The sequence below is a fragment of the Puma concolor genome, chromosome A1 (genome assembly GCF_028749965.1).
Source record: "Puma concolor isolate L17-30 chromosome A1, mPumCon1.1.hap2, whole genome shotgun sequence".
In the NCBI taxonomy this organism is placed as follows: domain Eukaryota; kingdom Metazoa; phylum Chordata; class Mammalia; order Carnivora; family Felidae; genus Puma; species Puma concolor.
The window spans coordinates 240,741,528-240,768,983 of record NC_141667.1 but is presented as its reverse complement, the minus strand read 5'-3'; the positions used below and the strand labels follow the sequence as shown (position 1 = coordinate 240,768,983).

At 39.1% G+C, this 27,456-nt stretch overlaps 1 protein-coding gene across 15 annotated transcripts in view; it reads left to right on the top strand.

Moving 5' to 3' along the window:
* IFT88 (intraflagellar transport 88) overlaps positions 1–27,456 on the top strand; it is a 159,700-nt gene that overhangs the window by 87,166 nt on the left and 45,078 nt on the right. For all 15 annotated transcript variants that reach the window (XM_086715283.1, XM_086715307.1, XM_086715322.1 and 12 more), the window contains 6 exons: positions 7,110–7,209; positions 11,848–11,934; positions 18,002–18,188; positions 19,992–20,100; positions 22,434–22,584; positions 23,101–23,216. In XM_086715283.1, coding sequence (XP_086571409.1) covers positions 7,110–7,209; positions 11,848–11,934; positions 18,002–18,188; positions 19,992–20,100; positions 22,434–22,584; positions 23,101–23,216 — 750 coding nt within the window. The remainder of the gene's footprint in view (positions 1–7,109; positions 7,210–11,847; positions 11,935–18,001; positions 18,189–19,991; positions 20,101–22,433; positions 22,585–23,100; positions 23,217–27,456) is intronic.

Genomic DNA, 27,456 nt, shown 5'->3' with positions numbered 1-27,456 from the left:
TTAAAATGTTGATGCTACCCAAAGCAATCTACATATTCAATGCAATCCCTATCAAAATAATACCAGCATTCCTCAAGAGCTAGAACAAACCATCATAAAATTTGTATGGAACCAGAAAAGATCCTGAATAGCCAAAGTAATGAAGAAAAAGAAAACCAAAGCTGGAGGCATCACAATTTTGGACTTCAAGTTGTGTTACAAACCTGGAATCATCAAGAAAGTATGGTACTGGCACAAAAACAGATGCAGAGATCAATGGAACAGAATAGAGAACCCAGAAATGGACCCACACATCTATAGCCAACTAATCTTTGACAAGCAGGAAAGACTATCCAATGGAAAAAACAGTCTCTTCAGCAAATAGTGTTGGGAAAACTGGACAGAGATCTGCAGAAGAATGAATCTGGACCACTTTCTTACACCATACACAAAAATAAACTCAAAATCGATAAAAGACAAATGTGAGACAGGAAACCATCAACCTACAGGAGAAAACAGGCAACAACCTCTTTGACCTTGGCTGCAGCAATTTCTAATTAGACATATCTCTGAAGTCAAGGGAAACAAAAACAAAAATGAACTACTGGGACCTCATCAAGATAAAAAGCTTCTGCATGGTGAAGGAAACCATCAACAAAACTAAAAGGCAACCAATGGAATGGGAGAAGATATTTGCAAATGATGTATCAGATAAAGGGTTAGTATCCAAAATCTATAAAGAATTTATCAAACTCAAAACCCAAAAAACAAATAATCCAGTGAAAAATGGACCAAAGACATGAATGAACACTTTTCCAAAGAACACATCCAGATGGCTAACAGGTACATGAAAAGATGCTCAACATCATTCATCATCAGGTAAATACAAATTAAAAAAAAAACTGCAATGAGATACCACCTCACACCTGTCACAATGGCTAAAATTAACAACTCGGGAAACAACAGATGTTAGCGAGGATGCGGAGAAAGGGGAACACTTTTGCACAGCTGGTGGGAATGCAAACTGGTACAGCCATTCTGGAAAACAATATGAAGGTTCCTCAAAACAGTTAAAAATAGAGCTAGCTTATGACCCAGCAATTGCACATTGTAGTGTTTATCTAAAGGATACAAAAATGCTGATTGGAAGGGGCATATGGACCCCAATGTTTATGGCAGTATACTATCAATGATAGCCAACCTGTGGAAAGCCCAAATGTCCATCGACTGATGAATGGATACAGAAGTGATACACACACACACACACACACACACACACACACACACACACACACCACCCCCAACCCCGCAATGGAATATTACTCAGCAATCAAAAAGAATGAAATCTACTATTTGCAACAACATGGTTGGAAGTAGAGCGTATTATGCTAAGTTGAATAAGTTAGAGAAAGATAATATATGATTTCACTCATGTGTAATTTAAGAAACAAAACAGATGAACATAGGGGTAGGAAAGGAAAAAATAAGTTAAAAACAGGCAAACCATAAGAGAGTCTTAAATTCAGAGAACAAACTGAGGGTTGCTGGAGGGGTGTTTGGTGGGCAGATGGGCTAAATGGGCACTAAGAAGGGCACTTGTGGTGAGCAGTGGGTGTTATATGTAAGTGATGAATCACTAAATTCTACTCCTGAAACCATTATAACACTATATGTTAACTAACTTGGATTTAAATAAAATTTTAAAAATTCTTTCTCCCTCTGTCCCTCTCCCACTTGAGGAATCTATATATATAAAAAAATTTTTTTAATTTTTAAAAATTTAAATAAAGAAAAAGGAAAATTCAGTCTTGACATTATTTGGATTTTTCAATTATATATCATTCTGTCATTCTTACTATATTTTGTTAATTCATTTAATATAGGGTTAAAATTATTTTTAACCTTGTGGTGTAATATAAAGCACATAAAAATTGTACAAAATAATAACATCAGCTCAGTGATTTATCACACAGCAAACACCTATGTCATTACATAGCTTAGATAAATAACATTTAAAGAAGAGAACATAGTCAGCACCTTAGAAGCTCTGCTGAGCCTATCCCAGACCCTGCCCCTCCCACTCTGAAGGGTGACAGGTATCTCCAGAGAAATGGTAAATCACTTCCTAGCTTTTCTACATACTTTAACCACACAACCAGGCATTCCTAAACACTATAATTTAGTTTGCATTCTTTTAAACATTATATAGGTGGACTCGTACCATGCCTGTTGATTTGTGTCTGGTGTCTTTTACTCTATAGCAGTTGGCAATGTTGTTGCATGTAGCTCTGGTTTGTTCATTTTCATTGCTGTGTACTGGTATAACCATACAATGGAATATTATTCTCGACCATGAGAAACTGAGGTAAGTTTGTTATAGACCCTAGAGGAAGTACATAGCATACCTGGCAATGCCACCCAGGGAAGTCAAGACAGATACAGGCAGAGAGAGAGGCAGGACCTGGGGCACATGACTTACTAGCATCTGTGGGTGGAGTGTTCTGGGGCTCCTGGCATAAGGCCAGATGGGTCCATTCAAACCAAAGAGTAGGGGTGTCAGTAAGCTCCATGAGGGTCTGTGTAGGGGGGTGCATAAGGGGAAGGCCTTGGGAGGTGGGGGGGGGACTGTTTATCACAAGGACTTTTGGGGAAGTCCTATCAGGAACTTAGATTTGCTTGGTGCTCTACAGATTGCTGCCTGGGACACATACTTGTGTTAGAGGCTAGTGTTAGTTTTTGGTCCCAACAGGCCACGTGGCCAAACAAGATGGACGCCAAGGTAGCAGTAGGGCACAGTAGCTTAGCGAAGGTCTGGACAGTGTTTTTCAAATGATTTCTTTTAGTCTGCAGCTTGTCTGTCACTTCTCTTGACCTACTGGGGAAATAATTGGGATTTTATTGAAATCCAATGATCAGGCTGGAGAGAACTGACATCTTTAAGATGTTTACTTTTCAAATCCATAAGTACAATACATTCCTCCATTTAGGTCTTTGTAATTTCTTTGAAATACTTTTTAGTTTTAAGTCTAGAGATCTGCATGTCTTTTGTTACATTTATTCCTACACGTTTGATGTTTCTGATGGCATACGGCATAGTTTTAAAATTTTGTTTTCTACTTGTGCATTTCTTGTATGTAGATATACAGTTGAATTTTAGATAGTGATATTTATCCACTGACCTTATTAGTAAATTTACTTTTTCAAATAGTCATCTCTAGATTCTTTTGGGTTATCTAAATACACATTTATTCTATCTGCAGATAATGACACTTTTCTTTCTTTCTAGTCAATCTTTATGCTTCTTTCTGTTTGTTTTCTTGCTTCATTACACTGGCTGTGATGTCCAGTTCAGTGCTGAATAGAAGTGGTGATATAGTAGGCATTTTTGTTTTTTCCTGAATTCACAGGGTTAAAACTTTTCACAACCTGCCATTATGTATGATGTTTGCCATTGGATTCTTGTAAATACTCTATCAAATTAAGGAATTTTTACTTTTGTTTCTGGTCAGGCTAAGAATTTTTATCAATTCTTATCAATTTAACTCCACTTGATTGTGATGTATTATCCTTTTAAAATATCACTGGATTTCATTTGCTAATCATTACCTAAGCATTATCCCATCCATGTTAATGAGAAGGATGAGGTTTGTATTTTTAAAAATAATGTCTCTGGGGGTACCTGGGTGGCTCAGTCAGTTACGCATCCGACTTCAGCTCAGGTCATGATCTATCTCACAACTCATAAGTTTGAGCCCTGCATCGGGCTCTGTGCTGATAGCATGGAGCCTGCTTCAGATTCTCTGTCTTGCTCTCTTTCTCTCTGCCTCTCCCCCGCTCACTCTCTTTCTCAAAAATAAATAAAACATTTTAAAAAATAATGTCTTTGATTTTGTTAACAAGGGTAAGCTGACTTTATATCACAACTTTGGATGTGGTTCCCCCCCCCCCGGAAAAGTTTATGAGATTGGTATTATTTCTTTATTAAACAAACAGAGGAATTTACTAATAAAGCTGTCTGCATTCAAAGTTGTCTTTATAGGGAGGGTTTTATTAAACAGATTCTACTTTTTTAATAATTATAAGATTATTTTGACTTTCTTGTGTCACTTTGGATAAGGTGCATTTTTAAGGAATTTGTCATTTTATTCTTATTGATTTTTGTTTGGTTATTCTTTTAGCTATTGAGAGGGGTCTGTTAAAAGTTTTTTACTGCAGTTGTAGATTTCTACATTTCTTCTTTTAGATTATTAACTTTGCTTTATATTATTTTGAAATTATGTTATTGGTTGCATGAAGATTTAGAGTTATATCCCTGGTAGATTGATCAGTGTTGTTTTTTTTGTTTTCAGAGTCATTCATAACTTTATTATCAGAACTTCATTTTTTTTTTTTTTTGAGAGTTTTCCTAATGTGTTGAGCTTTATGTCTTTTAAGTCCAAAGAGTTGTTTTGTTTTGTCTTTACTTCTCTTAGAAGATCTTGAATTGACTTTACATGATGAATACAGCTCTTTGGGGCTCTGATGAGTTAGCCATACTCTTTTAGCTTTAGAAACTTCTCTACAGGACATTTAGAACAAGTTCTCAAGAGCTTCCCTGGAGGGCATTCAGAAACCCTCCAGAGTTTATTCTCAAAAAAGCGCTTTTTCTATCCAAGCTGAAATCCCAAGGTCAGACTCATCTTCCATGATATAATTCTCTCCTATCTCTGGAAGGAATTTCTGTCTCCCTAGGCATCTGCTAGTATCCTGAAATCCCCTCCACCAGCATTCCCAAGGGTCTCAACAAAGGTATCTTCATTGTTTCTCCTGGGAAGCCGCAAAGAGGATTTCTTTTTCTTTTTTCTTTTTTTAAAAAAAATTTTTTAAAATTTACATCCAAATTAGTTAGCATATAGTGCAACAATGATTTCAGGAGTAGATTCCTTAGTGCCCCTTACCCATTTAGCCCATCCCCCCTCCCACACCCCCTCCAGTAACCCTCAGTTTGTTCTCCATATTTATAAGTCTCTTCTGTTTTGTCCCCCTCCCTGTTTTTATATTACTTTTCTTTCCCTTCCCTTATGTTCATCTGTTTTGTCTCTTAAAGTCCTCATATGAGTGAAGTCTTATGATTTTTGTCTTTCTCTGACTGAGTAATTTCGCTTAGCATAATACCCTCCAGTTCCATCCATGTAGTTGCAAATGGCAAGATGTCATTCTTTTTGATTGCCGAGTAATACTCCATTGTATATATATACCACATCTCCTTTATCCATTCATCCATCGATGGACATTTGGGCTCTTTCCACACTTTGGCTATTGTGGATAGTGCTGCTATAAACATGGGGGTGCAAGTGTCCCTTCGAAAGAGCACACCTGTATCCCTTGGATAAATGCCTAGTAGTGCAGTTGCTGGGTCATAGGGTAATTCCATTTTTAGTTTTTTGAGGAACCTCCATCCTGTTTTCCAGAGTGGCTGCACCAGCTTGCATTCCCAAGTGGTATTTTTATTTTCACTTTACTTTTGATGATTCTGTGTTCTTAATTAAAGGTGTGTCTCTTGTAAGCAATACAAAGTTGAGTTTCAAATTGAGTGTAGATATCTCTAGAATGCCTTTCCCCAGTCTGGTTTAGATTCTCTGCCACTGCATTCTTGTGTTCCTTTGTAATAGTTCTTACACGAACTTAATTTACTGGTCTGCATCCCCTGTAAGGGCATGAACCATATTTTGTTTATCCTTTTTAGCCCCTGTATATTTGGTATATAATGTCTGACATCTAGTAGACATTCAACAAGTGTCAGTGGTTTCCAGATCATTAGCTTGGAGCCCTCACACCCTCATTAGCCATGTCTCCAGGCTCCTTTGTTGGGGGTGGGGCTGGGGACAGAGGGCCATTCAAAGGGGGGCCGGGCAGGCAGGGCTTCAAGTCCTCTCTCTCCACTGCAAGCAGAAGTGCTCTTTTATAAGTCAAAGATAAAATGAAAGATTCTACCTGAAGAAAGAGATCTTTTGCTTTAATGTTTTTAAATTATTTGTCCAGGCCAGTGGCTTTGAAACATTTTTGAACCAGAACCTCAGACATTTATTTTACATAGTTTACAGAAACATGTTGCATGAAACAATTGTTGCCCTTATTATGCGTATTGCCCTTTAGTATTTTCTTCTTCTCTTTTTTTAAATAAAGGTCATGATCCACTAAACTGATTTCAGTTGACCTCAATTTGAAAGAAAGTCTTGGTGAAGTGGGTTTTGCTGTCAATAAAAATTGGGTTTCAAATTTTCACTTGCCAGTTTTCTAGCTGTGTGATCTCAGATCTTCCGTTTTCCTATCTGTAAAACAGAGAGCATGCCTGTCTTTCAGGGTTGTTGTGGGGATTAAATGTGATAATGCTGGAGCGCCTGGGTGGCTCAGTCGGTTAAGCATCTGGCTCTTGATTTCGGCTCAGGTCATGATCTCGAGGTTCATGGGGTCGAGCCCTGCATCAGGCTCTACGCTGACAGCACAGAGCCTGCTTGGGACTCTCTCTCCCTCTCTCTCTGCCCCTCCCCTGCTCACGTGCATGTGTGCGCTCTCTCTTTCTCGCTCTCTCTAGAAAACTAAGCATTAAAAAGAAAAACTATTAAGTGTGATAATGCTTATAAAGGAATTAATGCAGTGCCTGATATATAGTTAAAAACAAATGTTCTGTGCCCTTTGGGGAACAGATCTATAGTCGTCAAGTTTGGACACAAAACTTAAACATACTCTACAAATTCTATAGAATTTTTCTCACCATCAGAGCATTTAAGATGAAAAAATACATAGAAATACTTTTACCTGTTACAAATTAAAATTGTTTTAGTAGTTAAGTTAAAAATGAGACTATGGATATAAATCCAGTTTCATTTAAAATACCATAAATAATTAGAAGTGACAACAAGCTAATGAAAAGTTGGGTAAAAAAATCAGTAGTTGAGTAAAAAAAAAAAAATCAGTTTAGAACTGAAGAATTTAGTAACTTACTGCCTGCATCGGAAGAAATCAAGTGCTTAGCCTTAGATAGTGCTAGGGACACTTTAAAATTTTTTTGAAAAGTCAGTTTTAAGGAAGCCACCAGCAACATAAAAATGCCAAAACAAAGTAACTTTTTTTTATGCTTTACATCATAGGTGTGTTGAAGTTGTGAAAGCCTCTCAGTATGTAGAGCTAGCAAATGATCTGGAAATAAACAAAGCAATTACATACTTGAGACAAAAGGACTTTAACCAAGTAAGTTTTTTAAAGTTTTAGATGTTTTATATGTTACTTGGTCAAAGCAATAATATTGGGAAACTGCTTCTAGAATACTGTTATCTGTGATTATTCTGAAGTTGAGTAATATTTTTATTTGTGTTAACATAATTTCTATTAATATAGTATTACTTTCATTTTGACCTGTTTGTCCTCTTTGTCCCAGCGTAAATACTTGTCACGTAACGCATGGTTCCTAAATTACTAAGCCATGTTCTAGTCCAGAGAACAACTTTTCCCCTAGAGGTTTTCAAACTGTTCTCTAAACCTGTAAGGTTTTTTAGAGGCAGGGAAGGCCAAGAGCCCAACTAGCAGCATGGTGCTTCCATCGTCCTGTCTTCACCAGAGAGCTTTCCCGTGACCTGTTTTGTGTATTTGGTTTACTCTGGAACGTTGCTTTGGGCATAAAAGGGTCCCATTGCTAAGCACAATTTCACAGTCCTCCAGGACATCTTGCTGGTATCACTGCTACCTTGCTGCCTTGGGTCAAGATGGAATGGGTGCTCCCCCCTCCGTAGTCTTTAAAATATTTTGTGTTCCATTTGCATTTTCAAGATTTTAATTAGTTTACTTATGTTTTAAAAATGTAATTTCTGCTTTCTTTTCAACATTGCTGCTTTGACTTTGTGTTTCTTTTGTTTGTATATTGTAAGTATGATGAGGTGGGTATAATAAACCTTAGTTGAAAGGAACACTGTTAGGTTAAAAGGGATTGGGTTGACATAACTCATAATGACCATTTGACGAGGACTACTTTATTTACAATTCAAGTAAAAGAGAAAAATATATACCTTCTAATATGAGGTTATAATTCTGTAGCTAAGTAAAGATGCTGAAATCTCAGAGTGTGGTTCTTTGTGATGGTAGTTCTGCTTTGTAGTCACCTTTGTAATAGAGAAAAAAATCCATAAAAAGCCAAAGGTAGATGAAATGAAGTAGTTTGGGCTGAAGGCCCGTGCTCATGTGTGGACAGATGCAGTGGAATGCAGAAACCAGTAGCTTAGATGGCATCAGTCGGGAAAGAAAGCCAAAATGAAAATATATCTATTTTCCTAATTGTTTGTGGGGGGAGAAAAGAAAACACAACCCAAATTAACAATGTTTTTTCCATTATTTGTGTTGCTATTTATAGCTAAATTTAATTTTATTGGTACACTTTTATCAGTTTCACTTGTAAAGGAATCGATGTTACAATATTTTATTTTGATTAATTAAATTTTTTTTTATTAAAAATTTTTTTTAACATTTATTTATTTTTCAACGTTTTTTATTTATTTTTGGGACAGAGAGAGACAGAGCATGAACGCGGGAGGGGCAGAGAGAGAGGGAGACACAGAATCGGAAACAGGCTCCAGGCTCTGAGCCATCGGCCCAGAGCCCGACGCGGGGCTCGAACTCACAGACGGCGAGATTGTGACCTGGCTGAAGTCGGACGCTTAACCGACTGCGCCACCCAGGCACCCCAACATTTATTTATTTTTGAGACAGAGAGAGACAGAGCATGAGCAGGGGAGGGGCAGAGAGAGGGAGACACAGAATCTGAAACAGGCTCCAGGCTCTGAGCTGTCAGCACAGAGCCCGACACGGGACTCGAACTCACAGCCCTCACGGACCGAGAGATCATGACCTGAGCTGAAGTCGGCCGCTTAACCGACTGAGCCACCCAGGCGCCCCTGATTAATTAAATTTTTAAAGATTTTTATTTTTATGTAATTTCCACACCCAACATGAGACTCGAACTCACAACCCCGAGATCAAGAGTCACACGCTCCACTGATTGAGCTACCCAGGCATCCCTATAATATATTTTATTTTTAAAAACAGTAATATTGGGGGTTGCCTAGCTGGCTCAGTTGGTAGAGCATGTGGCTTTTGATCTCAGGGTCATGGGTTCAAGCCCCACATTGGTCGTGGAGCCTACTTAAAAAAAAAAAAAAATTTAAAAACAAATATTGGCTATGCATTCATTGAACGTGTAAAAGAACGGTTTTGAAAACCACCCATTTCAAAGTAAAAAATCTTGAAAATATGTCTTTTATTAGAATAGTTACATAGCGTTTTTAGAATAGTTCAGAAATTTTAAATATGAAATGTTTTTATTCTCTCAGATGTTTTTAAATGAATGTTTTAAAGTTCAAAATATTTCTGTTATTTTAAATAACACTGCATCATTTTTTACATATTATTTGAATTCATAGTAACCTTTTGGGGGGGAGAATAACTTGGTGTTATATGTAGTCTTAAAGTCTTGTTAACAGTGAGCCGCAAATTAATAAAGATGAAAATTTTAAAATCTAAGACACTTAAAAAACATTTTTTTTAAGTTTCTTTATTTTAAGAGAGAAAGAGATAGTGTGAGTGGGGGAGGGAGAGAAAATGGAGAGAGAAAAGGGAGAGAGAAAGAGATAATGTGAGTGGGGGAGGGAGAGAGGGGGAGAGAGAAAAGGAGAGAAAGAATCCCAAGCAGGCTATGCGCTGCGAGTGCAGAGCCCAATGCAGGGCTTGAACTCACAAAACCACAAGATCATGACCTGAGCCAAAACCAAGAGCTGGATGCTTAACCAACTGAGCCACCCAGGCGCCACATCTAAGACACTTTATTAATAGCTTTATTAATAGTATGAATAGCTGTTTCTAAAAGGAATGACGTAAGCTAAACTACTATATGGCATTCCATTTTTTTTAATTGTTGTTGTTAGCTTGCTTTTGATAATCTACTTACAGATTTCATAAATATCAGAAAACTGATTATTTTCTCTCTACACTTTACTTTTGAGAATTTAATGGATACATGAGTTACACGTATTCATGTGCCTTATATTTTAAATTAACACATACATTTATTTTGACACAATCTAAAACTAAAGTTTAAAACCTCAGAATTCTTACTCAAAGGGAAATGTATCTTATAAAACTTAGAGATTCAAAACAGCAGTGACTTTTACATTAATAGCCATGGACGTTGTATAAAGAGTCAATGAGATAACTCCTATAGGATGAACAACATAAGTAGCAATAATTTCTGAAGTGCGTTTTAGGAACTTCTTGGCAATTCTGCAGAAGATCCTTCCAAGAAAGTAAGTGAGAAAGAGAATCTCAAAAGTGAGCATATGATGTTGGGGTCTTTTTTCTTCTTTGTGGAATTATGAACTACTAGCCTAGAAACTTCAGTGATTTTCTTTAATCAAAAACCTTTGAAAAGAGGGGCACCTGGGTGACTCAGTCGGTTGAGCATGTGACTCTTGATTTTGGCTCAGATCATGATATCATGGTCATGGGGTTGAGCCCTGCATTGGGCTCTGTGCTGGGCACTGAGCCTGCTTGCGATTCTCGCTCTCCCTCTCCCTTTTCGTCTGCCCCTCCCCTGCGCATGCACTCTCTCTCTCAGAAAACAAACAAAAAAACTTGAAAAGAATAATTACTTCTATTGGAACCTACATATGTAGAATGTATCCTTAAAAAGATTGAGTCAGCACACTAAATGGTGCTATATTCGAGGCTTCGTTTGAGGTCAGACACTTTCACAGCACACAGATTTGTCAAGATATTTTCACTAGCAGCAGCTTGTGAGCATCGTAAAAACTAAAGCAGCGTTTTTGGTTGGCTCCACTCTCTCCAAGAGCAGAAAGTGCCCAAAGCCATGCATTTTCTGTTCAGTATATGTATCTTGAAGGAAGGAAGGAAAACCCATTGCCTTTACCTGCTTTTTTTCCTGTTATTTCTCAGGGGTTTCTAGATTGAGTACTCACTTTTCATGTAAGGTGTCTGACCATTCCAAATATCCTGTTTGGTTAGGATGGTCTCAGACCTGCCAAGTGGTTAAAAATGTACTTTCATTTCTCATGGCTTGAAAATATAATTATATTTGGAACTACTTGAGATAATTTTTTGTCGTAGTCCCAGAATTAGTTTCTGTCATCAGTTTTGGAAAAATTCTCGACCATTAGTCTTTCTTTCCTTTCAGGAGTTCCAGTTATGTTTGTCTTAGACCTTTTTGCTATGTTCCCATATGTCTCTTTTTTTCATCTGAGACCTTTTTTTCATCTCTTCTTTTCCTTTGCTTATTTAGTCTGAACATTTTCTGGGATCTTGACCTTCAGATCCTGGTTGTCTCAGTAGTGCTGTAGTGCCTTCCAAAGATATTTTTAGTATTTGAATATAAATTTTCTAATTGTTCTCTGTAGAATGGTCTTCTGTAGGCTGATCTCTGATAGCCAAAAGCAGAAATTCTGATTTGCAAAGAGTAAATTTGATTGTGTCCTTTAGGTAAAAACCTCACTTATACCCCGTTATGCGGGATAGACACTAAACCGTGTCATAAGACTCACAAGGCCCGATATTTACTACTCTCTGGCTGTACCTACCCTACTGTGAAACCTCTCGGTTAAGTTCTTCATTTCAGTTATTGCACTTTTAGTTTTGCTGTGTCCTTTTTTATAAATGCCGATTCTCGGATGAAATTCTCATTCTGTCGTCTGTTTTCTTGACCATATCAGTCCATTCCCTTTGTGTCCTCCCCTGGTGTGACACTCAAGACACAGTGGTCTTTACAGCAGCCTTAAGCCCGGATACCGTCCTGTTACAATGATCGTTAACGTCCAGATATTTCATTTCTAGGCTGTGGAGACCTTAAAAATGTTTGAAAAAAAGGACAGTAGAGTGAAAAGTGCAGCTGCAACCAACCTCTCATTTCTGTATTATTTGGTAAGTTCCGGTTCTTTTACAACGAAGAGTGGATAATGTGGTATTTTTATGTTGCTAAATTTCTCCCCGAAGAGCACGGCTAGAGAGAAGCTCCAAAGAAGACTGGTAGAGAATGTTAGTAGAATGGGGTGCCTAGAGGTCTGATCACGACAAGTTCTAGGCCAGGGGTTGAGTTTATGGATATGAGTGAGAGGACCATCTCAGAAGAAGAAGGGAAGGAGAAAAATTATGGTGGGTAAACATCACTCAGAAAATTACACAGTGCAGATCTGCGAGGTGGGCTAGAGATTGGTTTCAGCACCATGTTAGCAGTAAAGAAAGTGATGGCTCAGGTTACATGATTTACGTAAGGTACAGTGTCATCTATAAGAAGCATACTTTGAGCATCTGCCGGATCCCAGTCATGGGGAATACCAAAAGTCTAAAAGCTCACTAAAAGGGAGCTTCTTAATTTGGAACAAAGGAGGCATGCGGGTGGACTCAGACGGAAGAAAGGAAGGTTGGTTGAAAGTAGAGATAATAAGTGTTTCAGAAATTCAGAGAAGGCACAAAGCATTTTAATTTTGGGGAGACTAAAGGGATGAACAAAAGCACAGAGACAGGAAAGGTGGGAGAGGATGTGAACATAAGGATCACTATATTTAGTTAAACCACATTCTCAGTTCCTCTTGGAACTTCTGGTTGGTGCTCCACTGAGAATCACTGCCGTGCTGAACTACTGTTAACGGTGGAAATTTTACCCCTACTCTGTTGTGATGGAAAAGAGATCAAGACCACTGGTGAGGAATGACAGCAGTATTTTAAGCCTACTGGCAAGAGAGTGGTGCCAGGTGCAGGTTGAGAGGAGGCTGCAGATTAGGGAGAAAGATGCTGAGTTTTTTTCCTAATATGTTTTTAAGATTTTTTGTAGCAGTGGTGATATATGTATATATATATATTTATTAAAAAAATTTTTTTATGTTTATTCTTGAGAGAGAGAGAGAGAGAGAGATGGAGTGTGAGTGGGGGAGGGAGACACAGAATCCGAAGCAGGCTCCAGGCTCTGAGCTGTCAGCACAGAGCCCGACGCGGGGCTTGAACTCATGAACCGTGAGATCATGACTTGAGCCGAAGTTGGCGGCTCAACCGACTGAACCACCCACGAGCCCCTACAGTGGTGATATATTTAAATAGTAATGGCCAACAAGCATGTGGAACTGATCTCAGATGGGAAATCGGGGATAGAGATGATTTGATGATTGTCTGCGTAGAGGTCAGAGCTTTGATAATAGATGCTATGGGCTGATCGTGTGTGTCCTCCTCCCCCAACCAAATTTATATGTTGAAGCCCAAATGTGACTGTATTTGGAGGGACTTGGAGAGATACTTAGGGTTAGATGAAGTCATGAGAGCAGGTCCCCTGATGGGATTAGCGCCCTTATTAGAAGAGAAGGAACCAGAGCCCTCTCCCCATGAGGACACAGCAAGATGTCCTCCTGCAAACCAAGAAGTGGCTCTCAGCAGACACCACATTGGCCAGCACCTTGATCTGGGATCTCCCAGCCTCCAGAACTATGAGAAATAAACGTTTGCTGTTTAAGCCAGTCTGTGGTATTTGCTATAGCAGCCTGAACTAAGACGATAGAGGGTATCTCCAGGGGCTAGAGTGTAGCACAGAACTGAGAACTGACTTTGGGATTCACATACATTAAAGAGGCAAAAATAAGAATCAGATCAAGAAGATGGGAAAGGAACTACAGTATGATGCCTCTGAAGTAAAGGAAAAAAGGAAGGCACAAAGAGGAAGTATATAACATTGAAATCAGAGAGGTAGTCCATGAGAATGAAGACTAGGAGAGGCACTTTTGCTGGTGAGACAGCAAACTCCGAGCTGGAGATTAGCCAGAATGCAGTTTCCGGGGCAGATCTCTTTGGATCAGTACGTCAGTGAGAAGGGTTGGAAGCGTCACAGAGTGGAGGAGGGGGAAATTGGGCTGTGATGCAGTCACCACAGTCCTTAACCAACCCTGTGGGACCCCCTGACTTGGGATGGCTGTGCAGCCCTGTCCCCCACTGTGGTGAGGGGGACAGGCCTTCGTGCCTCCGTATCAGCCAGTCACTGGAGTCAGCCTGCTCACCAGGAAGGGGGCGCAGCTTTGGGCAAGGCACCTCTTTCTCATGGGGCTAGAGTAAGTCACAGAGTGGGCTGACAGCTGAGGCCGTGGCCAGCGGCATTCCCAGCACTTCTGAAGGACAGGTCTGGGGGCTGAAGCATGGTCTCCATTACAGTCATTACATTTGAATTTAGAAAATCACTTGTAAATTTCGTGCAAATGGTTTAATTAGCAACCAGATCTTGACCAAGTTTGATGAATGTGTGGGAGGAGACCAAGAAGATTTTTTAAAAAGAAAGAAAAATAGCTAGATTTAGGCGACTGAGCAGAGCTATCAGAGTATCTGATCAATAGTTTGTTGCACGTAGTTCTTGGGAAAATGGTTATTTTGAGGCAACGTAATGGGCCTGGTATATGATATATATTGAACATATATTATCGGTACCTAGTATGTGGTTGTATCAGTTTCTGTTGCTCTGGAATAAGCTGCCCCAAAATGTAGTGGCTAAAATAACTGTGTATTTCCTCACATTCTACCTGAACAGGCTGGGCTCACTTGGGTGGTCCTTCTGCTGATCTGGCCCGGGGTCACACATCCTGCTGCCATCATCTGAAGTTTGACTGAGGCAGCATGGTCCAAATGCCTCCCTCACATGTGAGACTTAGCTGAGCCGTTGACCAGCATCTCGTTCCCACCTCCTCCTCCAGCAGGGGAGCCCAGCCTTCTTACGTGGGGCAGGGTCCACGAGAGGAGACCCCAGTGCACTCAGGTGGTTACCAGGCTCCTGTGTGCGTTGAATTTGTTGTTATCTTACTGGGAAAAACCAACACGGGAGAGAACCATTCAAGGGCCTGAATACTGGGAGGTGTGACCCTTTGGGGCCACTATTTTGATGATCTGTCACTGCCTGCATTCAGTGTATCCTTTCCATGTGCAAAATGTACTTAGCCCTCCAGGGACTCTCATAGTCTCACCTGTCACAGCATCAGGCCCAAGAGCCATCGTCTGCTTGGGGTCTAGATAGAGGTGGGCTTTCTCAGGTGCAGGTCCTCTTGACCCAAAGGTCTGCCAACAGGAAAACACACCGTGTCTCCCATACACTTCACATCCTCCGATGAGATAAGAGTAGGGTCACTGTAATAGATACTCTTGTTCCAAAGGGGTGAGATGGAGGCACCTCGCACCCACTAGTCCTTAGTGGGTCAGACATCTAGCTAAGCACATGTGGTCCACGCCCCCGAAAGTGAGGAAGGGGACGTTCCTTAGGTAGGGCTCAGCTCTGATCCCTGGGAGTGGTGCCCTAATCCTTTGGTCTCTTGTGGCTCTTGGCTCTGCATTCTGGGAACACTTCCCTCTACAGAAAAAATAACCTGTATTTGCAGCTGATTAACTTTCTTAGCCTGCTTTCTGCCCAGAAAAATTGGGGACCCGGAGGCTGTCTTTCATTTTGGACGGTCTGTCCCTTTAATCCAAGCTGGCAATGCTTAAACTGGTACAACTCCCTTAAAGACTTGGCAGGTTTCCTATAAATCTCATTTGGGGTGCCCACATGCCCCAAGAGCTGCGTCCACAGTGGTTTTCAAGGCAGACAGACCCCTTTCCACTTAGGTGCATGAGGCTGCTGTGGCGCAGAGCCCCAAAGATATTTGGAAGCTTTTTTCTACCTTAAAGAGGAGTGCCTCCTTTGCCAGGCACTACCTTAAATCTTCCTGAGATGTTTCCAAAGGGCATTACAGCCACACCCTTGATCTGATCTCTGCCCTGCAACCAGTTCTTACTCTGAGACTTGTTGCTCAGAGAAACTAGGGACATGAAATAATTTTATTTTCCGGCCCAACACGTCCTTGTTTTTCTATATTTCTGCCAAACTCTAGTTGGAAAATCTGAAGTTTTGTCTTAAGCTCCTCTCTCACTGTACCTTATCAGACCCAATTAAAGTAAATTAATTGGCACTTTTAACCTCCTGCCCAGAAATCTCCTTGGCCACACGCACATATTTACTGAGTACACGTTCTGTCTTCCAAGTCAGTGTAGATGGCAGTTTTCCCAGTTTTATGACTGCAAAACATGACTTGCCCTTTATCTAGCCTCTGATAACAATTCCTTACTCCTTCTCCATCCTCCACTACTATGGTTCTAGTGCTTTCCAGATTTTGCCTGCTGCCTAGTCCAAAAGACAAGGTTTTTTATGTTTTGAGTTTTTTATGACAGTAGCACCCCACTTTTAAGTACCAAATTTTATATCAAAGTTCAGAGTCCACACAAATACATGAATATTCATAACAGCATTATCCATAATAAACGAAAGTGGGCGGGCACAATCCAGGTGTCCATCAACAGTGAATGGATAAACAAAATGTGGCCTATCCATACAATGGGATATTATTCAGCGATGAACAGGAATGAAATACTGATGCGTAGTACAACATGGATGAACCTTGAAAACATTTTGCTAAGCAAAGAAGCCAGACAAAAAAGCCGCATGTTATACGGTTGTGTTTATTATGAAATGTCCAGAATAAACAAATGCATGGAGGTGGAAACCAGATTAGTGGCTGCCAGGGGCCAGAGCAGGTGGGAGAATGGGGAGTGACTGCTAATAGGTACAGGATATTTTGGGGTGTGATAAAAATGTTGTAGAAATGGATGTTGGTGATGGTGGTACAATTTTTTGAATGTGTAAATGCCTCAAAAATGTACATTTATCTGACCTGTGAATTGTATCTCAGTGTTTTGAAAGTTCATTCGGGGAAGCAGTCACTGTGAGTATCATGGGAGAAGGGATGTGGGAGCTAGAATTTACCCAGTGGTGGGGGAGCTGTGGGTGAAGGTGCAGAAGGGGGGTCAGGGGCCTGAGAAGGGATCAGCAGTCAGTGTGTGAGTGGCCCAGCGTGTCCAGCAGCCCCATGAAGGGGGAGTTCTTGGAGAGACCTTTGGGAAGCAGTTGCTTCTGCACAACTGCCTCCTCCGTGGGTCTGGAGCGAAGCCCCATCGGGGATCGGGGTCACTGTGCTCAGCAGGGACAGCACAGTTGGGAGGCAGAACCAGATGTGGAGTCAAAATGAGTGAGGACAGGCTGGAACCCACAGGCATTTCTGCATCAGTCCTGCAACTGATGACCAGAAAAAGACCTTCAGAGAGCAAAAGCTGCTGCTTCGTGTCTGCGGCCCGCATGTCCTACAAGTTCCTTTCAGTCGACTGTGGACAAGAACCATGCAGGGAAGGGGATTCTGGGAAATCTGGTTCCTGGCTTAAGCAAGCCGGCACAGATGCTTCACTATTTAAGGGTTGAGAGGTCTATGTCGCTTAAATGAGTGATGTTAAGGTCCTTTGGCGGAAGAGACAGAACTAGAGACTTGCTAGAAATGCCAGACCTAGTAGGTGACGCAACCAATTGGATGGAAGGACGGGAAAGATAGTGGTGCCTTTGTAGCCAGCTCAGGGCTTCAGGTGTGCACAGTACTGCAGCTGTGACGTGAAATCCGGGTGTTCAGAATGGAGCCACTTGGGGCGGCTGGGTGGCCCAGTCTGTTGACCGCCTGACTCTTGATTTTGATTCAGGTCATGATCCCGGAGTGGTGGAATCGAGCCCTGCATTGGGCTCTGCCCTGAGCGTGGAGCCTGCTTAAGATTCTCTGCCTCCTGCCCCCTCCTCATCCTGTACTCACTCTCTCTCTAAAGCTAAAAACAAATAGACAAAAAAACCATTAATAAAATGGAGCCACTTACATGTAGTGTTGTTATTCAAACCATGAGACTGTGAAGTCAGTCATTAGAAACTTGGGTAGTTGAAAGAACATGATGATTAAAAATCTTGTAGAAAAAGTCTATCAAGATCAAGATATATAAAAGATTTCTGTTTATCATATTTGTAATCTCAGAAAATCTGTTTATCATGTCTGTAGCCCAGAACAGTCAGTAGAGATATTTGACGAACCCCGAATAATTTGTGTGTGTTTTGTACTTTGTTTAGGAAAATGAATTTGCACAAGCCAGTAGCTATGCAGATTTAGCTGTGAACTCTGATAGATATAATCCCTCAGCTCTGACTAACAAAGGGAATACAGTTTTTGCAAACGGTGATTATGAGAAGGCAGCTGAATTCTACAAAGAGGCTCTAAGAAATGATTCTTCTTGTACTGAAGCACTTTATAATATTGGTAAGTAAACTAGGCAGAATTGCTTTGTTTTTCTCCTTTACAATTTTTTTCTTTGTTTTCGTATTTTAAATTGACTTACAGAGCTCCAGCTCATTAGTGGAGGAGACTGACTGACTTCCCAAATTCCTACTAATACTGAATATTTAGCTTTTGCCAAACTGATAGGTGGGAAAACAAACAAACAAACACATTTTCTTTGTGAGCAGTTTCAAACACAAAAATCGGACAGAAAAATACCCATGTCCCTTACCAACTGTATTTAACACACTTCAACATTTTGTCATATTTACATCAGGTTTGGTTTTTAGCGAACGAAACGTTGTAAGACCTGAAGGCGCATCTTATTCCCTTCCTTGCCTGTCAGGGTCCCCTGAAACGGGTGTCATTCCTTCCTGTTCTTGAGTTTGCAGTGCGACAAACACATGTTGATACAATACTGCTTCTTATCTCTTGGGTTATTAATGAAGTTTCTTTTGAGGTTTTCTTCTCCCTGCATAGCTGTGTTTTGCTGTTTTTGGCTTGCTTGTTTGTTTTACCTTCTATGTTTCGTGTCGTAAACTTTCCTCAGATGTCTGATGATCCTGGCCTGTCTTCTCGCATTTAGGAGTTTGCAGCTAAAGCTGAGCGGGATCTCTGAGGCCACAAGGGAGACTGATGTGCTGGCACGCTGCCACGGGGCCATCTGCCTGATCTGCGTAGTTGGGGAACTGCCCGCTAGTCAATTGATCCAATTGGATCCTTCCTCCCGGAGAGGAGTCTTTAATCTCCTGCCAGATGCAAAAGGAAGACCTGGCTGGGTTGGGAGGAATTAGCCATTTTAGATGGAGTCAAGGAGAGTTTAAAGTCATGTTGGAGCAAGGGAGGGTGGGACCGTTCGGGTATCGGGGAAAGAGCAGAGGGAAGTGAATAGAGGCCTTAATGCAGGAGATTTCTTGCCTAGATATTGATTTATTTGTTCTCTTTATAAGTTTTAAGTACTTTTCCTAGTCTGTTGCTTAGCTTTTAATTGGTCATTTGTTTTGTCAAACAGGTTTTCTAATTTTATAGAGTCAAATTTGGCTTTTGGAAAGTTTGTGGCTTCATTTATTTATTGCTTTACAAAGCCCTTCCCTACCCCAAGATTATAAAATCATTTTCCTATATTTTCTTTTCATACGTTTACATCTTTGTTTTTTTCTATTTAGTTTTTTTTATTATAAATTTATTGTCAAATTGGTTTCCGTACAACACCCAATGCTCATCCCAACAGATGCCCTCCTCAATACCCATCACCCACCCTCCCCTCCCTCCCAGCCCCCATCAACCCTCAGTTCTCAGTTTTTAGGAGTCTCTTATGTTTTGGCTCCCTCCCTCTCTAACCATTTTTTTTTCTTCTATTTAGTTTTAAAGTAAGTTTTGGGTGTATTCAAAACAGGAATACATTCAAAATAGGAATCTACATGTTTTAATTCACGTGTAGTCGGTTGTCCTGGCTCCATTTCTTACTAGTCCCTTAGTCCCCGTTAAGTTTCAATGCCCATTAATTCTGTAACTGAGTCAGTTTCTGAACTGTGCATTCTGCTAGTCTGTCTACTCCTGTTTCCCTGCCGCACCTTAAAATCACGATAGTGCTCTAGCATGTTTTGGTATCTGCCCAACAATAGTGGAAAAGCCCCTCCCCTGCCTTGTTCTTTTTCAAAAAAATTCCCATCATCTCTCTCTTCTGGATGAATATTTACATATATTTAAAAATTTATCCTGTGACTTTGAGAAAATTACTTACCAGTAATAATGCTTATAGCTTTTCTTTTTCTTCTTTTTAAGGCCTTACCTATAAGAGGCTAAACCGGCTTGATGAAGCTTTGGACTGTTTCCTGAAACTTCATGCAATCCTAAGAAACAGTGCCCAAGTTCTTTACCAGATAGCAAATGTGTATCTTATGTGAAAAACTTGAGGACAGTTGTTAATTCACTCAATTGGTGATTGAGTACCAGTCGTTAAATAACCTTAGCCAATGAGGTAATTGATGAGGATAATATTTTAAATCCTATCACATTAATATGTGATAAAAATATTATTTGAGTGATACAGCTTTATTTTTTAATTTTAATTCCAGTATTTTACATTTTTATAAAATGTGTATCTTTTTAAATTTTAATTCTATTGTATATAATATAATATAATATAATATAATATAATATAATATAATATAATATAATATAATTACACTAGTGTTATATTAGTTTCAGGTGTACAATATAGTGATTCAACAACTCTATACATTACTCAGTGCTCATCGTGATGAGTATACTCTAATCCCTATCACCTGTTTTACCCATCTCCCCACCCCCATCTTCTCTCTGGTAACCCTCAGTTTGTTGTCAATAGTTAAGAGTGTGTTTTTTGGTTGATCCTGTTTTAAAAGATCATTTGCATTATAAAAGAAATTATTAAAAGGTTAACACTATTATGTCTTAATTTGGGGGGGAAATAATTGAAATAGTAATTGAGCACAGATGTTTAGTACACATAAGCTATTCATTGACTGTAGGTTAGATTGTATTAACTCTGAGTCTTGTAGGATATTTTTGAAGCAGTAACTTACTGTTTAAAAGGAAAATATTATTTATTACTGATTAGTACTGCTGATTGAGTTTGGTTAATTTATCTTCATTATTTTAGCTGACATATAGGCTTAATGAGTATAACTCTCCAAAGGCCTTTACCCTACAAAATTAGCCAGTAGTTTATATGAATTCACTCACTTACTCCGTTCATTCAGTAGTCACTTATTGACTGTGTGCTGTGCCACAGTCACAGTATTATGTTTAGAACTCTGTGCCAGTATTATGTTTAGAACTCTGGGGAATGTGGAAAAGTAAAACATTCCTCCCTGGTCAGTTTCTTCTACAACTCCTGGCTCTCTTTAGTTTGTTTTCTTTTTTCCCTCCTGCCTTTGGTTAGAAAAGCAGAAATTTGTTAATGTTTTTAATGCCTTTGAAACTATTTGAAAAACATTTTAATTTCTCTCCTTATTTTAAAAATAATCTTTCAAAACAACATTTGGGAAGAGTTAAAATCTTATGTAGGTTTTTAAGTTACCATTATCTTGATACAAGTTTGTTTCTTTTTTTTAAATGTTTATTTATTTTTTGAGAGAGAGAGAGCATGAGCAGGGAAGGGGAAGAGAGAGATGGGGACAGAAGATTCAAAGCAGGCTAGGCGCTAGGCTAGGACAGAAGATTCAAAGCAGGCCCCGATGTGGGGCTTGAACTCACAAGTGGTGAGATCATGACTGGAGTTAAAGTCAGAGACACTCAACTGACTGAACCACCCAGACACCCCTCTTGATATAACTTTTATACAGAGGTTAGGGAAAAGTATGTTATGAGGTATACCATTAATAATTTTAAGTACTACGTACTCTACTTTTGTTAGAGGGCATAAAACATTTTTTAATAAAAAAGCTATTTTTAGAGCAGAGGATTTCATGCTTATTCCTTTCAGCCTCTTTGTTTTGTCCACTTAATCTGTCTGAAATTGCCACCGTCATGATCTGATACTTCCCAGTTCCTGATCAGCTTGGATTCAGTTAAGCAATTGATAATTTTAAGGCTGTTTCAATCATTTGCTTATTTTTATATGTCTTTTATGGTATCACATTTGCCATCATTAAAAACAGAAGCTTCTTTCTCAATAAAACTTTAGATTGGAATATGTTCATTTCATTGAGACATTTAATGTAAAAATAAATAGTAGTCGATAAGAATTGCTGTGAATAAATTATTTGAGTGTATACAAAGGATTTAGTAGGCACTTGCTACAAAAAAAGAATACCCTATTTTGGGCTTTTAATCTAATTGGGGAAAACTCAAAGGAAAATACATGGAAACTCTTCCCTTAACATGTTCGACATATTAAGAGAAGTAGAATAATTGAACACAACTTTCAGGCATTTCTATTAAGGACAAATTTTGGACAGTGCTTCGAATAAAAGAGCAAACTGTTAATTCTACTAGAAATTTGGGAGTTGATCTTAGTGGATACTAATGAAGCAAAAGGAAAAGCAAGGTATATATGGAGCATGAATGTTATTTACAGTGCCCTATTTTCATCCCCATCCCTGAAGAAATTCAGAATAAACAGTATCCAGTAGCACATTACTATAGGCTAAGAAATATTTTCATTGTAATGTTGTATTTAGGTTTGCTTATTTATTAATGAATTTGGAAAAATTGTGTTATCCTTAACTAAAACTTTCCAAGATATGAATTAATGGAAGATCCCAATCAAGCTATTGAATGGTTAATGCAACTGATCAGTGTTGTTCCAACTGATTCTAGAGCTCTGTCTAAACTAGGAGAATTATATGATAGTGAAGGAGATAAATCCCAAGCATTTCAGTACTACTATGAGGTAAGTATAATTTTATTTTCCTTTTACTTTTTAGCCTTTGATATATTGTTATAAAGCATTCAGCAGAAAAGAAAACAACAGTCAGCAGACCATTTAGTTTTTAAAATTTAGAAATGCTTACTGGTTTTTAAATGAATGATGACTTAAAATAAAATAAAGCATTTGTGGAATATAAAATTTTTTAATAATTTTAATGCAAAATTAAAATCACATTCATTTTTCCCTTGAAGCATGATTTGATCCTTTTAAAAATTCTATTACTTATTTAATTTGATTCAGATCATCTATCAGTATATCGAAAAGCTATTTATAGGTAATTTAAAAATGTATATCAAACATTAAGTGTTCTAAATCTTGTAGTTTCAAAACATAAAGTGCTTATGACCTTATGACAGCTCATGCTTTTTTGTTAAGAAATTTCATGTTGGTAAAATAAATCCTTTCAATAGGTTAAATGTTGAGGTATAAATTCTACATTGCCACTGATGTTGTATTGTCATGTCCATATTTTTCTAGTCATATAGGTATTTCCCCTCTAACATTGAAGTTATTGAGTGGCTTGGAGCTTATTACATTGACACCCAGTTTTGTGAAAAAGCCATTCAATACTTTGAAAGAGCTTCTCTTATACAGTAAGTAATTATTCTGATTTCATGTTTACTTAAATGTGTTGGGATTTGATTTTTTTTTTTTTTTTTTTTTTTTTTTTTTTTAAATTTTTTTTTTCAACGTTTATTTATTTTTGGGACAGAGAGAGACAGAGCATGAACGGGCGAGGGGCAGAGAGAGAGGGAGACACAGAATCGGAAACAGGCTCCAGGCTCTGAGCCATCAGCCCAGAGCCCGACGCGGGGCTCGAACTCACGGACTGTGAGATCGTGACCTGGTTGAAGTCGGACGCTCAACCGACTGCGCCACCCAGGCGCCCCTGGGATTTGATTTTATTCCCTAGAATTAGAATCTGATAAACATACTACATTCATGAACAAATATTAATGAACATTCATGTATTATTTCCATTAAAAAAATTTTTTTTAATGTTTATTTTTGAGGGAGAGAGAGAGAGGGAGAGACAGAGCATGAGCAGGGCAGGGGCAGAGAGAGAGGGAAACACAGAATCCGAAGCAGGCTCCAGGTTCTGAGCTGTCAGCACAGAGCTTGACATGGGGCTCAAACCCATGGACTATGAGATGATGACCTGAGCCAAAGTTGGACACTTAACAAACTGAGACACCTAGGCACCCCATTATTTCCATTTTCTTGAATGAAGTTCCATTTTATTTGGTCTTTATTGTGTTAAATATATTACCTTTTTATGCAAAAGTTTAAAAAAAATACTTTCCTTGAGTTATTTTGCTCTGTGTATTTTTCTTATATTTCAACAAACAAGAATTATTTCTTTATCAATTAGAAAATCACTGACTCGGTTGTAGGACAAGGTTTCATTTCTGAAAGAGTCCTAATAGAAATAAATTGTGTTGTTTCCAATTTCTAATCAATTCACATTGTATATTACAAATTAAACTTTTTTTTTCTTTTTAGAGCATGCAACTCTTTTTTTTTTTAATGTTTATTTATGTTTGAGAGAGGAAAGACAGAGCATGAGCAGGGGAGGAGCAGAGAGAGAGGGAGACACAGAATCTGAAGGAGGCTCCAGCTCTGAGCTGTCAGCACAGAGCCCAATGCATGGCTTGAACCCGTGAACCGCAAGATCATGACCTCAACCAACTGAGCCACCCAGACGCTCCAAATAAGTAAGTGTCCAACATGGGCAGCTCAGGTCATGATCTCACAGTCTGTGGGTTCTAGCCCCACATCAGGTTCTCTGCTGTCAGCACAGAGCCCTCTTTGGATCCTCTGTCCCCGTCTCTCTCTGCCCCTACTCCACTCATGCTCTCTCTCAAACATTTTAAAAAAATAAAATACAGTTTATTTATTTATTCTGAGACAGTGTGTATGAGCAGGGAAGAAGTAGAGAGAGATTTTTTTAAGTTTATTTATTTTGAACGTGCATGCATGCAAGAGAAAAAGAGGGAGAGAAGGGGAGAGACGGAATCCCAAGCAGACTCTGCACTGTCAGCACAGAGCCCAACACAGGGCTCGAACCCATGAACCGTGGGATCATGACCTGAGCTGAAATTGAGAGTCAGACACTTAGCCAGCTGAGCCACCCAGCTGGTGGCCCCAAAATCTTCAAAAATTTTTTTAAATAAAGTAGGAGTCAGCAACTACCCACTACCACCCATTGTCTGTTTTTTATGGCCTGAGAGCTAAGACTGGTTTTATGCCTTGTTAAATGGTTTAGAAAATAAGAGTACTTGTGTCATGTGGAAAAAAAAAAGAATTATGGATAAATTAAGACGTTTTCAGATAAACAAAAGCTGAGGGAGCTTATTACCAGTACACCTACCCAATGAAAAATGCTAAAGGGAGTCCTTCAGTCTGAAATGAAAAGATGCTAGACGGTAACTCCAAGACCTAAGAAAAAATTAAAGAAGACTTGTAAAGGTAACTTCATAGGTAAATATAAAAGTACAACACTTTGTACTTTTGGTTTGGCTTATAACCTCTCTTTTCCCTGTATGATTTAAAAGGCAGATACATAAAAGAAAGAATGCACAGAAAAGGAATGATGGGAATCAAAATAGTACACTATAAAAAATCAACTAAATACCAATAAAGGGCAGTAATGGAGGAATTGAGGAACTAGAAACATGTAATACACAGAACAAATAGCTATATAGAAGAAACAATCATTCTATATCAGTAATAACAAATAGAAATATATTAAACTTTTCCAGTAAAAGAAAAAGATTGACAGATTGAATAAGAAAATCAGTATCCATCAGTAAACTATCTACAAGATACTGAATAAACCCACAATTAGAAGAAGAAAGGAAATTATAAAGATTGTATCAGAGGGGTACCTGGGTAGCTCAGTTGATTAAGCATCTGACTTCAGCTCAGGTCATGATCTCACAGTTCGTGGGTTCCGACCTCACATCAGGCTCTAGGCTGACAGTGTGGAGCCTGCCTGGGATTCTCTGTCTCTCTCTTTCTCTGCCTCTTTCCCTCTTATGTACACACATACTCTCTCTCTCTGTGTCTCTGTCACTCTCTCTCTCTCTCTCTCTCTCTCAAAAATAAATAAGTAAATATATCTTTAAAATAAATATTCCAACAAAGTTGGGGTGCCTGGGTGGCTCAGTCAGTTAAGTGTCTGACTCATGATCTTGGCTCAGGTCTTGATCTCACAGTTGTGAGTTTGAGCCCCATGTTGCACTTTGTGTTGGGCTGTGCACTGGGCATAAAGCCCACTTAAGAAAAAAAAAAATCCAACAAAGAAAATCCCCAGAGCTAGATAGTGTCACTGGTGAATTCTACTGAGATGGTTGATTTTATGTGTCAACATGACTGGCCACTGGCTGCCCAAATTATTTCTAGGTGTGTCTGTAAGAGTGTTTCCAGATGAGACTAACATTTGCAATAGACTCAGTAAAGCAGATTGCCCAGCTCACTCTAATATTCACATGGAATCTCAAAGGGATCTCGAATAACCAGAACAATTTGAAGAAGAAGAAAGTTAGAGTTATCATACCTTCTGATTTCAAAATTTGCTACAAAGCTGCAGTAGTCAAAACAATATGGTATTGATATAAAGACAGACGTACAGATGAATGGAATCTAGAACTCAGAAATAAGCCCTTGTGTATATAGTAAATTGATTTTCAACAAAGGTGCCAAGACCATTCGATGAGGAAAGGACAGTCTTTTCAACAAAAGGTGCTCAGAAACATATCCTCTTGGAAAGGAATGAAGTTGAACCCTTACCTTACACTGTATATAACTTAATTCAGGGGCACCTGGGTGGCTCGGTTGGTTAGTGTCCACCTCTTGATTTTAGCTCAGGCCATGATCTCAGGGTTGTGGGATTGAGCCCTGTGTCAGGCTCCAAGCTCAGCATGAAGATTCTCTCCCTCTGCCCCTCTCCTCTGCCTGGGTGTGCCCTCTCTCTCTAAAATTAAAACAAAACAAAACAAAATTTTAAATGGATCAAAGACCTAAATATAAGGCCTAAAAGTATGAATCTCTTAGGAGAAAACAGAGAGGAAAATCTTTATGCCATTGGATTTGACAATGATTTCTTAGATGTGACACCAAAAGCACAGACAATAAAAGAAAAAAATAGATACACTAGACTCATCAAAATTTAAAACTTTTTTACATCAAAAAGCTCTATCTACTGGCACAAAAACAGACACTCAGATCAATGGAATAGAATAGAGACGCCAGAAATGGACCCACAAACGTATGGCCAACTAATCTTTGACAAAGCAGGAAAGAATATCCAATGGAGTAAAGACAGTCTCTTCAGCAAGTGGTGCTGGGAAAACTGGACAGCAACATGCAGAAGAATGAACCTGGACCACTTTCTTACACCATACACGAAAATAAACTCAAAATGGATGAAAGATCTAAATGTAAGATAGGAAGTCATCAAAATCTTCAAGGGGAAAGCAGGCAAAAACCTCTTTGATCTTGGCCACAGCAACTTCTTACTCGACACATCTCCAGAGGCAAGGGAAACAAAAGCAAAAATAAACTCTCGGGACTTCATCAAGATAAAAAGCTTCTGCATAGCGAAGGTAACAGTCAGCAAAACTAAAAAGCAACCGATGGAATGGGAGAAGATATTTGCAAATGACATCAGATAAAGGGTTAGTATCCAATTTTAGTATATGTGCTGCCGAAGCGAGCACAAAGGGTTAGTATCCAAAATCTATAAAGAACTTACCAAACTCAACACTGAAAAAACAAATAATCCAGTGAAGAAATGGGCAAAAGACATGAATAGATACTTCTCCAAAGAAG